Source organism: Heteronotia binoei, chromosome 10 (genome assembly GCF_032191835.1).
Source record: "Heteronotia binoei isolate CCM8104 ecotype False Entrance Well chromosome 10, APGP_CSIRO_Hbin_v1, whole genome shotgun sequence".
Lineage (NCBI taxonomy): Eukaryota > Metazoa > Chordata > Lepidosauria > Squamata > Gekkonidae > Heteronotia > Heteronotia binoei.
This window is the reverse complement of record NC_083232.1, coordinates 35,029,908-35,043,674: the sequence shown is the minus strand read 5'-3', so window position 1 is coordinate 35,043,674 and position 13,767 is coordinate 35,029,908. Positions and strand designations below refer to the sequence as shown.

The 13,767-nt window shown below is 39.0% G+C and overlaps 1 protein-coding gene across 4 annotated transcripts in view; it reads left to right on the top strand.

The window, feature by feature from the left end:
- Positions 1–13,567, top strand: part of MLLT10 (MLLT10 histone lysine methyltransferase DOT1L cofactor) — a 159,281-nt gene extending 145,714 nt beyond the window's left edge. For all 4 annotated transcript variants that reach the window (XM_060248389.1, XM_060248388.1, XM_060248390.1 and 1 more), the window contains 7 exons: positions 2,874–3,028; positions 4,785–4,973; positions 5,498–5,586; positions 5,703–6,046; positions 8,919–9,021; positions 10,528–10,731; positions 12,075–13,567. In XM_060248389.1, the coding sequence (XP_060104372.1) occupies positions 2,874–3,028; positions 4,785–4,973; positions 5,498–5,586; positions 5,703–6,046; positions 8,919–9,021; positions 10,528–10,731; positions 12,075–12,119 (1,129 nt within the window). In that variant the 3' untranslated portion in view covers positions 12,120–13,567. The remainder of the gene's footprint in view (positions 1–2,873; positions 3,029–4,784; positions 4,974–5,497; positions 5,587–5,702; positions 6,047–8,918; positions 9,022–10,527; positions 10,732–12,074) is intronic.
- Positions 13,568–13,767: the final 200 nt, after the last annotated feature.

Genomic DNA, 13,767 nt, shown 5'->3' with positions numbered 1-13,767 from the left:
CTTCCTTCACCATTTATGATCTGATGTCTTCTATACAATATTCTTGAAATTTCCTTTAGACTGGAGAATTCTGTATTAAGTGTAACATTGTATGGATGTATTCAGAATTCAAATAATTCTGTGAACTGTTTTATACATTTTTATTATGTCTTGTAAAATTTTTCTATATGGGGGAATCATGGAATTCTTTGTATTCTCTCTCTTTTAATAATTCCCCATCTGCAACCACTGATTCCTACCATCTTGTTTGTTGTGACTGCCAAAGCTCTCTCAGATAGTGTTTGTTGTTGGTTATCTCAAAAATCTGTTTCCTGAGTGGTAACTGCTTACAAAGAAACTGTAGCTAGGCTTGTTTTTCCCCTGATGTGCCCACTTGTGAAAATTGGATTTCCATCTGTCCTTTTATGTCCCAATCAGCTAGTTTTTATCTCTTTGGAAGCTCTCTGCCAGCATCTCAACAAATATCCAATACTTCTATATTCTTATGTTGTTTATTTACATTATTTATAGTCTGTCTTTCTCACTGGGACTCAAGGCAGATAACACAGTGTAGGTCAATACAGTTAGTAGGATGGGACATCCAGTAAGTAGTGTAACAGGATTAGGATGCAGAAATTAAAATCAAGTTTTTAAAAACCCTGTAACGAAGCTGAAATGCAGCATAAATATTAACGTGGCATATTAAACAATGCAGGAATGACCTAGTGGGATAATATATACAGCAGAAGATAGTGTTCACTATACACAGTAGTGTAGTCCACAGTCTCTTTCCTTTTATTAAAACATTCTTTCTGAATGAATTCAGTCATAATAAAGCTCTGTTACTTTTGTAAAATGCCGTCCTGAATAGTTCAGTTCTGCATAGTTTGCAGAAAGCCAGGAAAGTGGGAACCTTCCTGACCTCATCAGGCAGGCCATTCCATAAAGTGGGGACCACAACAGAGAAGGCACATGTACAGGCAGTTGTTGATCTTGGTCATTTGGCAGGTGGCATTTGCAGAAGGCCATGGTCAGAACACACCTTGTGTCTGCTAAAACTTAGGTGCCAGACTAAATGCAGTGCTGCCAATTATTTTTTCATATTTTTATACTCTATGTCATGTGTACATTTCATGCTCACTCACAGTTTTATGAGCATTGATCCTAATACAAGACCTTCTGATATTACTGGTGATTTCCTGTCATTATAAAAATTTATAATTAAATTGAGAATTTTATTTTAAAAATATGATTAGACTTCTGTTGAGTTTAAAACTACTTTGCAAAACAAAACCATATATACTTCCCACATTGGAGCGTGAAACAAGACATTTTGGGGGTTTTTTCTATCACATAGAGATAATGTTTTATCTTTGGCTACGATCCTAAAAACACTTTCCTGGAAGTAAGCACCACTAAATAAAATGTGAGTAGATCTGCATGGACTAATTTCTCTGTGCTTAAAGATGATATGAAACCGTTTCATTATCCAAAGAAAATTTGAAGATAGTCATTAACTATATGAATCATGAACAGTATTCAGGGCCTGCTTAAAAACAAACAAACAAAAAATACTATGGAGCTACTACTGATTGTTTATTGATGGATTTTCATATCAGATGATGGGGTAGGATCCAAAAGCATATTTATATCAAATGCTATAAATGCTGATGCATTAAAATGGATTTTAACCAAATAAATTAAATTTAGTTTAAATAGATTAAATAGTGTGTCTAGGCTTCGCATATACATTCATTTCACTGTAAATAAGCCCTGCTCCTGTTGTAAAATTGTCTATTCTGTATTTTAGTTCTTGATCTTGACAGTATTGAACATCAGAAGAAAATCACAATATTCTTGCAGTGGAATGAAGAAATTTGAATGCACAAGTGTTTTAGATACAGAGTTTACATATATGTGTATAATGTGAAAGCTGCTAAAATTAATTTTAAAAAATATTTAAAAGATTTTAAAATGCCTGCATACAAATGGAGGGATGTGGTTTTGATAGGATGTTGCTGTACTGACATTATCCTTTTTCTGCTAGCACCAAAATATTGCACTCACAGGCTCAGCAAGATCACATTCTTTCATTTAAATAACTGTAGTGTGCCCTCTAGTTTCTGTTTAATTTGTGTTTTTTTTAAGGAAATAAAGTTTCCACATTGTTAAAGTATCTGTCACATTACGTGCTGATCAGGATTTCCTGTGTTGTGACCTAAATTAGCTATACTGTCTACATGTGTCTTTAATAGTCTCTTCTGCATGCTGTATTGATTGCTTGTAGTACTTCAAAAGTTCTTTTGTGTGGTATTTTAATCACTGATTCTACAAAGATCCTATAGTAAGTTAAACAGAAATCTTAACTTTAAAGAGAGGTTGCTGAGATTTACTTCCTTAGCGCTTCATGGGCCAAAATTTACGGATCCTGGATGTCAGCAAGTCATGGATAAGTGACTGGATTATGCATAATCATTCTCCTCTAAAAAGTCACTCAAAATTATTTGTGCAAATCAATCATACAACAAAATTACACTAAGTATGAGAGAGTGCAATAACTTTGATGTAATATTTGTACCATCTGAGTGTTTTGGATTTATATTTGTAGCAGGAACATATTCAGCAGGGCTCTTAATCTATATTTATAGGTAAAAAGCTTCCCAGTTTAATGCATTTTCCTATGCATTTCCTGAGCAAGAAAGAGTTTGCTTTTTGTACAGAAATCCTCCTAGAAGAATTATTGTCATTCTCAGATTTCTTTATTTAAAGAATTGATGATGAAAAACAGGGCTCTAAGGTACCTCAAAGAATGTATCTGGCTATGAATGTGGATGTTTCTTTTATATGTATATATTCCCTTCCTTTAAAGTGTAATTTTGCAAATATTGCTGCAGGTCTCCTGTAACTAGTTTACCTATTCGTTATGATCCACCGGGGAATAACAGTGTGGACCATTTGCCTCCAGTACCGGTTACTATAGAACAGCTTCTGGAGAGGCAATGGAGTGAAGGGCAGCAGTTCTTACTGGAGCAGGGCACCCCTAGTGACAGTGAGTATCTGATATTATCTAGCCTGATCTATTGAATGCTGACTGTTGGTAACCATTTATGTTAATAGCACTATATATGTAATTCAGTACCCCACAGGGGAACACTTCATGATGCATATAAATTTTGATGTTTGAAATCTGAGAATTCCTGTAATTCATGTGTGGGGGAGGGTCTGAATAGTTCTTGGTACTTTCCTGGTAATTATTAGGCAGTGACTTTTGTTTTCTACAGCTGAAGAGCAGAGTTAAACAGTTTAAGGGGAATTGTGATAGAAGGAGGGTGTTAAATTTTATTTTGGCAAGGCATGTTAAAAAGATAACTTTTTAAGGAAAGCAACATTCTGGTTTTTAATATATTCACATTCAAATCACATGTACGTAAAGATTTGAACTGCTTAAGAATATTGTTTTGCCATTTAACAAAAATCACTGAGCCTGCTTTCCTGGCTGTTGGGTGTCAGTGAAGTGCCATCTAGTTGGTATTTTTATGAATGGTACCCTGACAAAAATGCTAATTGTGAGGAAATTCATGCAGGGATAATCCTTTAAACATGATAGCTGGAGGACAGGTTTAGCTAAGTCTTATTGCATCTCATTTGGGCACACTGAGAGTTCCTTTGTATGTTCTTGAAGAGGAGGGATAAAAAGCTAAATCCTTGGGAAATGACCAGATGTGCCTGTACCGGTAGACTTGTGTCTGTATTAAGCCCAGAGGTCATGTTAAGCAAATACAATTTAGAATTTTGAAAGTGGACTCCTTGTGCTGCAGAAGTCTACTGTCTTACTTGTGGGCTGGTGCCAGTTCCAAAATTCAACCAATATCCCACTCTGAAAGACCTGGCTGTGGCAGAAACAGAAGGATGTGCTTGATCTTCAGGGAGAAGGCAGGATTGTAGGGCTCCTGATACTTCCTAATGGGTGCTCTTTAGAGGGACATTGAAAGCAGCTGGAGTCTGATTTAAAAGCAATAAAAACAGAGGAAAAAGTTTCCATTGATTATATAAATTTGCAGTTTCTGGCTAAGGAGTCAGCTGAGCAGTTTTTCTCTTTAATAAATTAAAGCAAAAACTACTGTTCAAATGTTGTGTCATATTAAACGTGTAATCTAAATGAGATCCTTTTTATAACCAGTCACTTGACAATGGATGTTGCTGAAAGGAATCTTTTAGGTTTTTAATCTGTTTCAAAAGTGAATATGACAGAATGCATGTGCAATTTATTTGGCTTTGGTAGGACAAATGGTTGCATGCATGACAGGGACTCTGTGCACTGTGCCAGATACAGTATTGGAGGCCTTGGTTTTGAACAGCCACATCTTAGGCATGGTTACTCAGAAGTAAGTATTGCTGAGTTCATTGAGACTTACTCCCAAGTAAGCATGTATAAGACTGCAACCTAAGTAGGTGCCATAAGTATTGGAAACCTTTATGGTCTTTGGGATTTCCAAAATGAGAGAAGTAACCCTTTCACAGAATTAATTGAACTACTTGCAGTAATTTTAGAGAAGGGTTTCAGAACTGTAGAGAAGTGGATTAAAAAGGAAGGGTGAACATGTGTGTAAAGAGGGTCCTGTGATTGTCAAACTTCAAAGAGAATTTACAATATCACTAAAAAGTAGAGAAGTATCTAGTACCTCATTTGTCTAGCTAGTAGTTATTATTAACCTGAGGACAGAGCATATACGGTTATTCTAACAAAATAACACCTTCTGAGGGGTTTTTCAAGGAATTAGACTAATTGGACAAATGTTGCTTAGTTTTAGGAATGTTGAAGTCATTACACCAGCTTCAAGTTGAAAATCGCCGTTTGGAAGAACAGATTAAAAATTTGACTGCTAAAAAGGAGCGCCTGCAGCTACTAAATGCCCAGCTTTCGGTTCCTTTCCCAACAATAACATCCAATCCAAGTCCATCTCATCAGATGCATGCATTTTCATCCCAAGCTGGTGAGGAAAATTCCTTTTTTTAATGTTGAGATTTGTCAACATTACCAGAAAATGTAACATTTACAGCCTTTTAAGTATATTACCATTACTTATATTGTTTACATTAAAAAGCAGCTTTATTATTGCTCTCTTCTTCAATATGACCTGTCAAGTGCCCATAATTTCAGATACCAATTTTGGCAGGGAGAAGAGAATGGAATATGCACTCCAGATAGGGGAAACTTTTAAGGATTTGTCAAGCCTTGTATTTTTTGAAAAAAATGAATTGCAGAAAAAAATAATGAAATGCTTTTGAAAGCTCAGTGAAAAACTGCACTTTCTGCTACTTGTGGTGGTTACATTCATATTCAGTAGTAAAATTCATTGACATAATTAGATAAGGGCTTCACTTTGATTAATGCCTATATTGCTTTGGGTTAATGATTAAAAGAAATTAAATTCAATTTTATGTAAGTGTTCCACATAGAGTTAGGATTTTATGCATTTCAGATGCAGAAGTTAATTCCTTTTTTAATCATCACTAGCTGCTAGCACTGATTCTTTGAACAGCAGCAAGAGCCCTCATCTGGGAACCAGCTTTCTGCCGGACAATTCCCTTCCTGTATTAAATCAGGTACAGTTGGCTTATTTTACTTTGTATTCTAACCCTGTAGTAGGTTAATACTGTCTTTTTATTCTTTTATTGTTGTGTGAAGTTTGATACAGCTGAGCCTTTGTTGTTTTCACTAGGAGATAAACTCCAGTGGACAAAGCACCAGTAGTTCTTCTGCTCTTTCTACTCCACCACCTGCTGGGCAAAGTCCAGCTCAGCAAGGCACAGGAGTTCAACAGGTCAATGGTGTGATGGTGGGGGCACTTGCCAGTGGAATGCAGACTGTAACATCTACCATCCCTGCAGTGGGCGGAATAATTGGAACTCTGCCAGGTAACCAACTGGCAATCAATGGAATTGTTGGGGCTTTAAATGGGGTAATTCAGACCCCTGCCACAATATCACAGAACCCTTCTGCTCTCCCTCACACAACTGTGACACCGAATGCAACGCATCCTTTGCCGACTACATTGAGTAACAGGTAAGCCTTTGCTTGCTCATAAATCGTATTTGGAGGTCATATTTGAAGTTTGTCTCAAAGCCTACAGTTATCCAAAACAAACATGCTGAAGGAAGATCTTTGTTAGGTGTGCAAAACTTTCAAAAACTTTAGACATTGCTAAAAAAACCTGAAACTGTCATATAACAACTGGATCTTCCTTGTGTATGTTGATGCAAATTGAGTAATCACAACCTGTTTCCAGTGCTGGATTACTATGACACAAGGACAGTTCGTTTGACTTTCTAAAACTTTTATTGCACATGATGGCTGCAAAATTGTAGATGTGATCAACCTATTCACAAGAATGAGATTGATATTGATCTGCATCATAACACAACTGAGGTAAGTTCCTGTGTGGCAAAAAGGAAAATCAGGTTGCTTAGTTAAACTCCTTGATCTTGTTATAAAGTGTTTGAAATATTCACTACAGAACAGATCTACTTGAATAGGAGACTGCATATCCCGTTAGTACACAATGCAAAAACCTTGAATGTTTGTTTGAATTTTAAACTTTTTGAATATTAAATGTTTGAATATACTTTGTTGGTCTTAAACTTGGTCATAGTTATGACTTCTGAAGGAAGCAGGGTGATTTTCCTTTTACAGTGTTAATTTCATGTATGCCCTGCCTTTCTTCCCCATGGGGCTCCGAAATGGCTTACATCATTCTCTTCTCATTCATTTTATTATTCCAGCAACCCTATGAGGTAGGCTATGCTGAGAGCCAAAGTCGCTCTACAAGTTTCTGTGAGAGTGGGGATTCAAATTTGGGTTTCCAACATCCTAGTTTGACACTAACAATTACACATTACAGTACAGGGGTATCAAGCATATGGCCTGCGGGCTGCATCTAGCACCTGCAAGCCTACAGTCAGGCCCACAATCTGTTGCCTCTCTGTTTCTTCCTACTTCCTGTTCCTCCTCCTTATTTGCAGCATTAGAGCTGGCTTTGAAGGACAGCCAAGTGTCCCTTCCCTTGATTGGCTGAGGGCTCCTCCCCCTCCTCCTTTAGGGAGGGAGGAGGAAGGAAAGAGCCACAGAGAGTCTAGTAGCACTTTTAAGAAGAAAAGGCAACATTTTGTTCCAGGTATAAGCTTTCCTGCACACTTCTTCAGAGAAAGGGGGAGGGGAGGCAGGGAAAGAAAGAGCCAGAGAGAGCATGCCAGAGAAAGGGAGAGACTGTCTTGTAGCACTTTTGAAAAGACCGACAACATTTTATTCCAGGTATAAGCTTTTTTGCACATTTCTTCAGAGAGGGAGGGAGGGGTATAGGGAGGGAAAGAAAGAGCCAGAAACAGCATGCCAGAGAAATAGAGACTGTCCTGTAGCACTTTTGCAAAGATTGACAACATTTTATTCCAGGTATAAGCTTTTTTGCACATTTCTTTTTGGGGGGGTGGGGAGAAAAAGCCACAGAGAGAGATGGAGTCCCATGGCACTTGGAGAGATTCCCCCTTGCCAGTTCTAACAGATGGGGAGGGGAGAAACCTAAGAGCACAGCTTACATTCTTTATTAGTGGAAGACAGCCAGAGTCCAGTAGCCCCTTAATGACCAACAAAAGTTGTGGCAGGGCATGAGCTTTCATGAGTCACTGCTCCCTTCTTCAGATACAGCTAGAATGTGAACCCATCTGTCTTTATATGTTTGAGAATGAAGTGATTTCAGATGCCAAATAACAATAGCCAGCATTATTAATGAAAGATGAAACCTAGGTCTCAGTTCAGTCCAGGAGGATGCAGTCTTGAGCTTCATTATCAGTTGAAATTCAGCAGTCTCTCTAATCTTTCTTTGAAATGCCTTTGCAAGAGAATTGCTACTCTTGGGTCAGCAACTGAATGTCCTGGAAGGTTAAAATGTTCCCCCACTATTTTTTAAAAATGTGGTTTCTGATATCGGTAGAAAGAGTCCACAGTATCACCTTAAAGACTAACAACATTTGTGATAGGGTATGTGTTTTCGTGAGTCACTGCTCACTTGTTCAAGCTTATTTCCATTTATTCTTTGCATCCTCCTGGACTGAATCCTCTTGTACCAAATTGAGACCTAGATTTCCTGTCTCGTTACCAGTGCCGATATCTCCATGCCTCTCTGCATATCACATTGAATCCATTCATGCCTGCTATTGCCATTCAGCATCTGAAACCATCTTTATAAAGTTTATATCATGTTACATTTTATGGCACACATGGCCCAGCCCAGCAAAGTGACATTTACTAATGAGTTCAACAAATGAGTTCAGTATCTCTGTGTTACACCATAGTACACCCATGACACTACAATACAAGTAGGAGAGCATTTAGTACAGGGAAGGACTGTGGAAACAAGGGTTAACATTGCATTTCCAGAAGAAGAGAGCCTGCTCCTGTATCTCGGATCACTTTTCTGCCTGGGATAAGGAAGCAGGCCTTTCCCAAAGTTCCATAAGGAATCCAAAAAGAAGAGAGAGCGTCTGGGAGAATAAAGACTGTCTCACTGAGCAAGCAAAGCAAATAAGACAGCAGGGGTGGGTTGCCTGCTCACCTGGATTCAGTCCCATTGTCTCCTTTCCCTCCTGACTCTGTTTTAGTCATGGCTGCACAGCTTCCCAGGTAGAGAGGGAGTAGGCCACAAGGCACAGTGGTTATGGTCTAGGAAGGTTTGTGGAACTTTGCAGTGGTTTTATTTCTCTGCATACAAGAATAGCTGAAAATAATATGGAGGGGCACTTGGTAACTCCTTACCACTGCACAGCAGCAACAGTTTGTACATAGTCTAAGGGTTTTAAAAAACCTTTGCTGAAAATGTGATATAGAAGTGAATTGGTGTAGGTGTCAAGCTACACTTCTGATTAAGCATCTTGTCATACTGTAGTGCCTCCAGACTTGGATTTCTTCCTGACCAGCAGAGACAGCTTTTGCTACATCAACAGCACCAGCAATTTCAGCAGTTACTGAATACTCAACAATTCACATCAGTAAGTTTTGCTGTTTATATGCTCAGCTTTTTCACCATCAGCCCAGCAGTTTATATTGGTAGGGACAGTTCTCCATTTCACATCCTAGAAGACATGGCTATACCCTTGCAAGTGGTTCTGGGGGAGTTTAGGAGAGCATTTTTTAAATCCAGTGAGCAGATATCAGTATGAGAACATGGGAAATGCTATGAAGAGCTTACATCTTATTTCCTCTTCCAACTTATAATCGAATAAAGGATTTCTCCTGGATATGGAGAAAATCCGCATGGCTTCTGATAGCTCTGCCATTCTTTCTCTGTTCTCAGTTGCAAACTTCTGACTGAGCAGCAGTCTGCTTTCCTCCACCATTGCAATGTCTTTGATCAGCAAAGTGCAGCTTGAAGGGTAGGGGCTGTATCCAACCTTCTGTTATCCTCCCTCCCCTGCTTTTGGGGTGGATTCTGAAGCCTTTCTGATTGAAAAACTGCAAATAGCTCCTGCCAAAACTAGAGATGACTTGACATGTTTCCAGCCCTGGAGTTGTGGTCAGAATAGTACAGCTATTGCCTTGATGGCAGAAGCTGTAGAAACAAGGAACACTGCAGCTGCAGGTGCCATTTTGACCTGGGCAAATAGAGCCTTAAGCCTGAAGGTGGAAGGCACTGTGTTATGCATGAGAGAATGGGTCAGTCAAGGTCCCCATTTTATCACAGTGAAGAAGTGCTTAAGCACCTTCCCCACCTTAAGGTGCAACAGAAATGCCGTCCTGATTTTCCTCTGGCCTACAAATCTTTGGACCTATCCTGGCAAGTGTAGGGTACAATACCCTTTGAATTTGTCAGGCTGTTGTTTCCTGCTCTGAATTTTGGTGCTAGAGTTAGAAAGGCAGACAGATCTATCATAGGTAACTGGAGGAGCCAAGGAAAGGGTCCCAGAGCTGCTGAAGGAACTATTCAAAATGGACACAGAAAGGACATTGCCAGTCCCCTGCTATTAGACCCAGAGTCTGTTTAGAAGACTTATCAAGGTTTACCTAGTATCTTACCAAGGTTTAACTAGAGACTTATTGTGGTCTAACTAGTGAAGAGCTCCTTGTTCACCTTAAAGTTTGGCTTTCACCCATTTGACCTACATGTTTCTTCTGAACCCATAAAGAATAAAAAGGTAAAGGTAAATGTAGTCCCCTGTGCAGGCACCAGTCATTTCCGACTCTGGGGCGACATCGCATCATGATGTTTTCATGGCAGACTTTTTATGGGGTGGTTTGGCATTGCCTTCCCCAGTCATCTACATTTCCCCCCCAGCAAGCTGGGTACTCATTTTACCAACCTCGGAAGGATGGAAGGCTGAGTCAACCTGGAGCCGGCTACCCAAATCTAGCTTCCGCTTGGATCAAACTCAGGTCGTGAGCAGAGGGCTCCGACTGCAGTGCTGCAGCTTTACCACTCTGCGCCACGGGGCTCTTATAAAGAATAGATTCACCCACTAAATGACTGACTAGAATGTTCTTCCACTGTCATATTCAAGGAACAGCATCAGGCTCTTCTGTATCAACTAGTGCAGCAGCAGCAGCAGCAGCAGCACCATCAACCTGAAGTACAGCAGTTGCAGATTTCGGGAGCAACACAGATTCCCATCAATAACTTGCTGGCAGGCACTCAGGCATCTCCGCTTCATACCGCTACAACAAATCCATTTCTTACCATCCATGGGGATAATTCAGCTCAAAAGGTAACTGTCTGTATGCATGTACCATTTATATCAGAGTGAATTCAAGGGACTTTGAGGAAGTTTGTGTCTTAGTTGGTTGCAACTGCCCTGGAGCCAAAGCAGCCCAGCCTCTTAACTGCAAAGCACCCTGGCAATTTTCTTTCCTTTTGGGGGGGTGGTTGGGTGGGTTTGCTATAAAGCATGTGCCATTCTGCCCCTTAAAAGTTTCCACCTGCCTCAGTGTTGTTCTTGGGTTCTAAGTCTTGCTGTTATGTTTGAATTATCTGGCTTTTCAGCCATTCTTTTAAACTGGGCTTAACTGTTAAAGGGCAATACATGGATAAAGATGCCAGCTGCATGTAGTGTGCTTTCCTTGAAAACCAAGTCAGCACATTCCTTTCTTAGGACTGCTTTTATTGAGACTGTCGACCACTTCTTCTTAATCTTGCTTAAATAACTTTGAGTCCTTTATTGCAAAGAAAAGCGGTATATACGGATAAATCCAAAAAATAAAAATAACATCTTAATTAGTGGTCTTATTTAAACATATGTGATTTAAGTATGACAAATTGAGCATCTTTTTGTGATATTGAAAGGAATGTTAAAAGTAACAATGCCATGACAGAAAACTACTAATGATTACTTTTGAAGCTAGCTAAGTTGTAGTGTGACATAAAAGGGAATGAAAAAGAAAATACAAACAAGTGGCCCTTCTTAACAAACATGTAGGTCCCTTTTAATTTTTAACACACACACACACCCCAATTAAAACTTGATGTCACTGATTGGCATGTGCCCCAGCTTGACAGAATAGACAAACATTTCTGTGTCAAAATGCAAATTAGCTGATGAGCCTTTTTTCCATTTGTTTCTACTTAGTTTTGGGGAGAAATGGATGCCATCTCTACCCCACCACTCCACGAATATGTTTTAAAATTTTTCCGAATCCTCTGGGAAGCTTATTTATAAATTTCACCTACTGTGGGAAAGCTGAAATTGGCTGAGTCTAGGAGCAAAGTGAGAGGCTTTTGAGACTGATTGCCCCCTCTCTTCACGAGGGATGCTGAGGCTCATCTGGAATTCCCTCTCAGTCAACAGCAGGGCACAAAAGGCCAGGGCCACCTGTTGCTTTCATAGTACTGCTTTGGCTTGAGCAGACACAGCTGGGAGGGAGAGGAGGTAGCAGCAGTGTCCTCAACTCTCCCAAGTTTGGCTTGTTGCTACGGGGAAAGTGTTGCTGAACGCATGAAAGCAGAAGTGTTGTGTGAAGCATTAAAATTGTATAGAATATCATGCTTTTTTATATAATCGGAATACTTGCTGGCAATTGAAAGTTTGTGTGATGCATTTTCTTTCTTTCCCAGAGGCTGAACGATAAAACTGGACCAGTTGCCCCAGAAAAGAACTGACATTTGGGAAAATGAAGAGAGAATTAACTGCGTATCCCTGCTGTGATAGCACTTCATCAGGCTGCAATCTGTAGCCCCCCCTCCCCCAGCCCACAGGTATGACTAGCTGCAGCAAGGAGCTAACTGCACACTAGAAAAGCGAATCTTCTTGGTGATGTTATTGTAAGGCTTTGACCTTGTTGCTTTTTTGTTGCACTGAAAATGAACTGTTTTCTTCAGATTTCACGGAACTCTGGAAAAAGTTTTTTTGCATCCCAGGGACTCCTGTTGAACAATAGTTTGAATTCTGTTGCTGAATAAGTAGCCTGATAACATATTGGAGTGCTGATAAACAGCCAACCGGTTCCATTTCTTTGAAGAAAGCAAACCAAATTTGCAATATCTGCCAACGACGGGTTGTAGTTCCTGTAGATCATTAAATGTTAAGAAATAACAGCTTTCTCCAGCTGAGGACTAGGTGAACTTAGTCTTTTCTTGACTTTTAAATGGATATTTTGATAGAGCGTGAACTTTTAAGGAGACATGACAAAAGGTGGTTAATCTTGAGTTGGATTGTTCAGAAATGATAAAATCTTACCAGATGAGAAAGTGACTCAAGTTCTGGAAATGTTTGACCTACCCCAAGTGCCTGTTGCTTACCTCTGTTGGGTTGGAATGGCTTTAAACAGCTGGGCGTGCACTAAACAAGTCTTGGAAAGCGGTCAGAGTGATCACCCTTGCACCAGCAGCCTCCCCCCATTAATCTGCCTTTATTAGAAGTGTGTGTCACTGTAGATAGCTCAGGCAAATTGCTACCTGGGTTGCTTTCCACTAATAAATTACCAAAAAAGAGGAGAGAGATTTTAATGTTTCTTATGAAAAGGTTTGAACGGGTGAAGTGTTTGAATATATTAACTTTGAATAGTTTAATTCATGGTATGACTATGCAGCATAGCAGAAGATAGATTAAAGTTGGGGGCTAATGACCACTAATTTGAAGTTTTAAAGTGTGAATTATTAGTGGAAAATACCCAAGTATAATTAGACCTTCACTGTGTACTTAATTGGAATAACCCTATTGTTTCTGCAATATTGCTTGGTTGAACATTGCACAGTTCTTACCTCATTTCTGTAAATAAGGTTTTGTGACTGTTTTGTATTGTGAAAAGTTCATAAAATGTGGATATTTTGATTTGTAATATTTCTAATTGGTAGATTTAATTAAAAAGTAAAGAATAATTTATTTTTATATGTTCATGGAAATTTTTTTAAAAAGTCAAAACATCGCTTTTGTAGATAATTTACTAAATAAATCAGTATGGTTTAATTTGTTTAAACCACTTGTTAATATTCTGTAACAATTTGTACAAACAATTGCTGTTTTGCCTAGATGTAAAATTGCAAGTTTATAAAAAATATGTACAAAACTTTGGTTAATAAATTTTTAATATTGTTTATGGTTATAAAAATAAGGAGACTTGGAGTTTTTAGCCATACTTTCTCCTTGTTCTGTACTGTTCTCAACAACATAGTTAACGAAAACTCAGTGAAGCAGATAAAATAGCCCACAGTAAAAAACAGCATAAATATTTACTGTGTGAAAAAGAAACAGGAATCGAACAGAAGCCTGAGAGAAAACCTGCAGGTAGCACCTGAAGCTTCTGTGCTT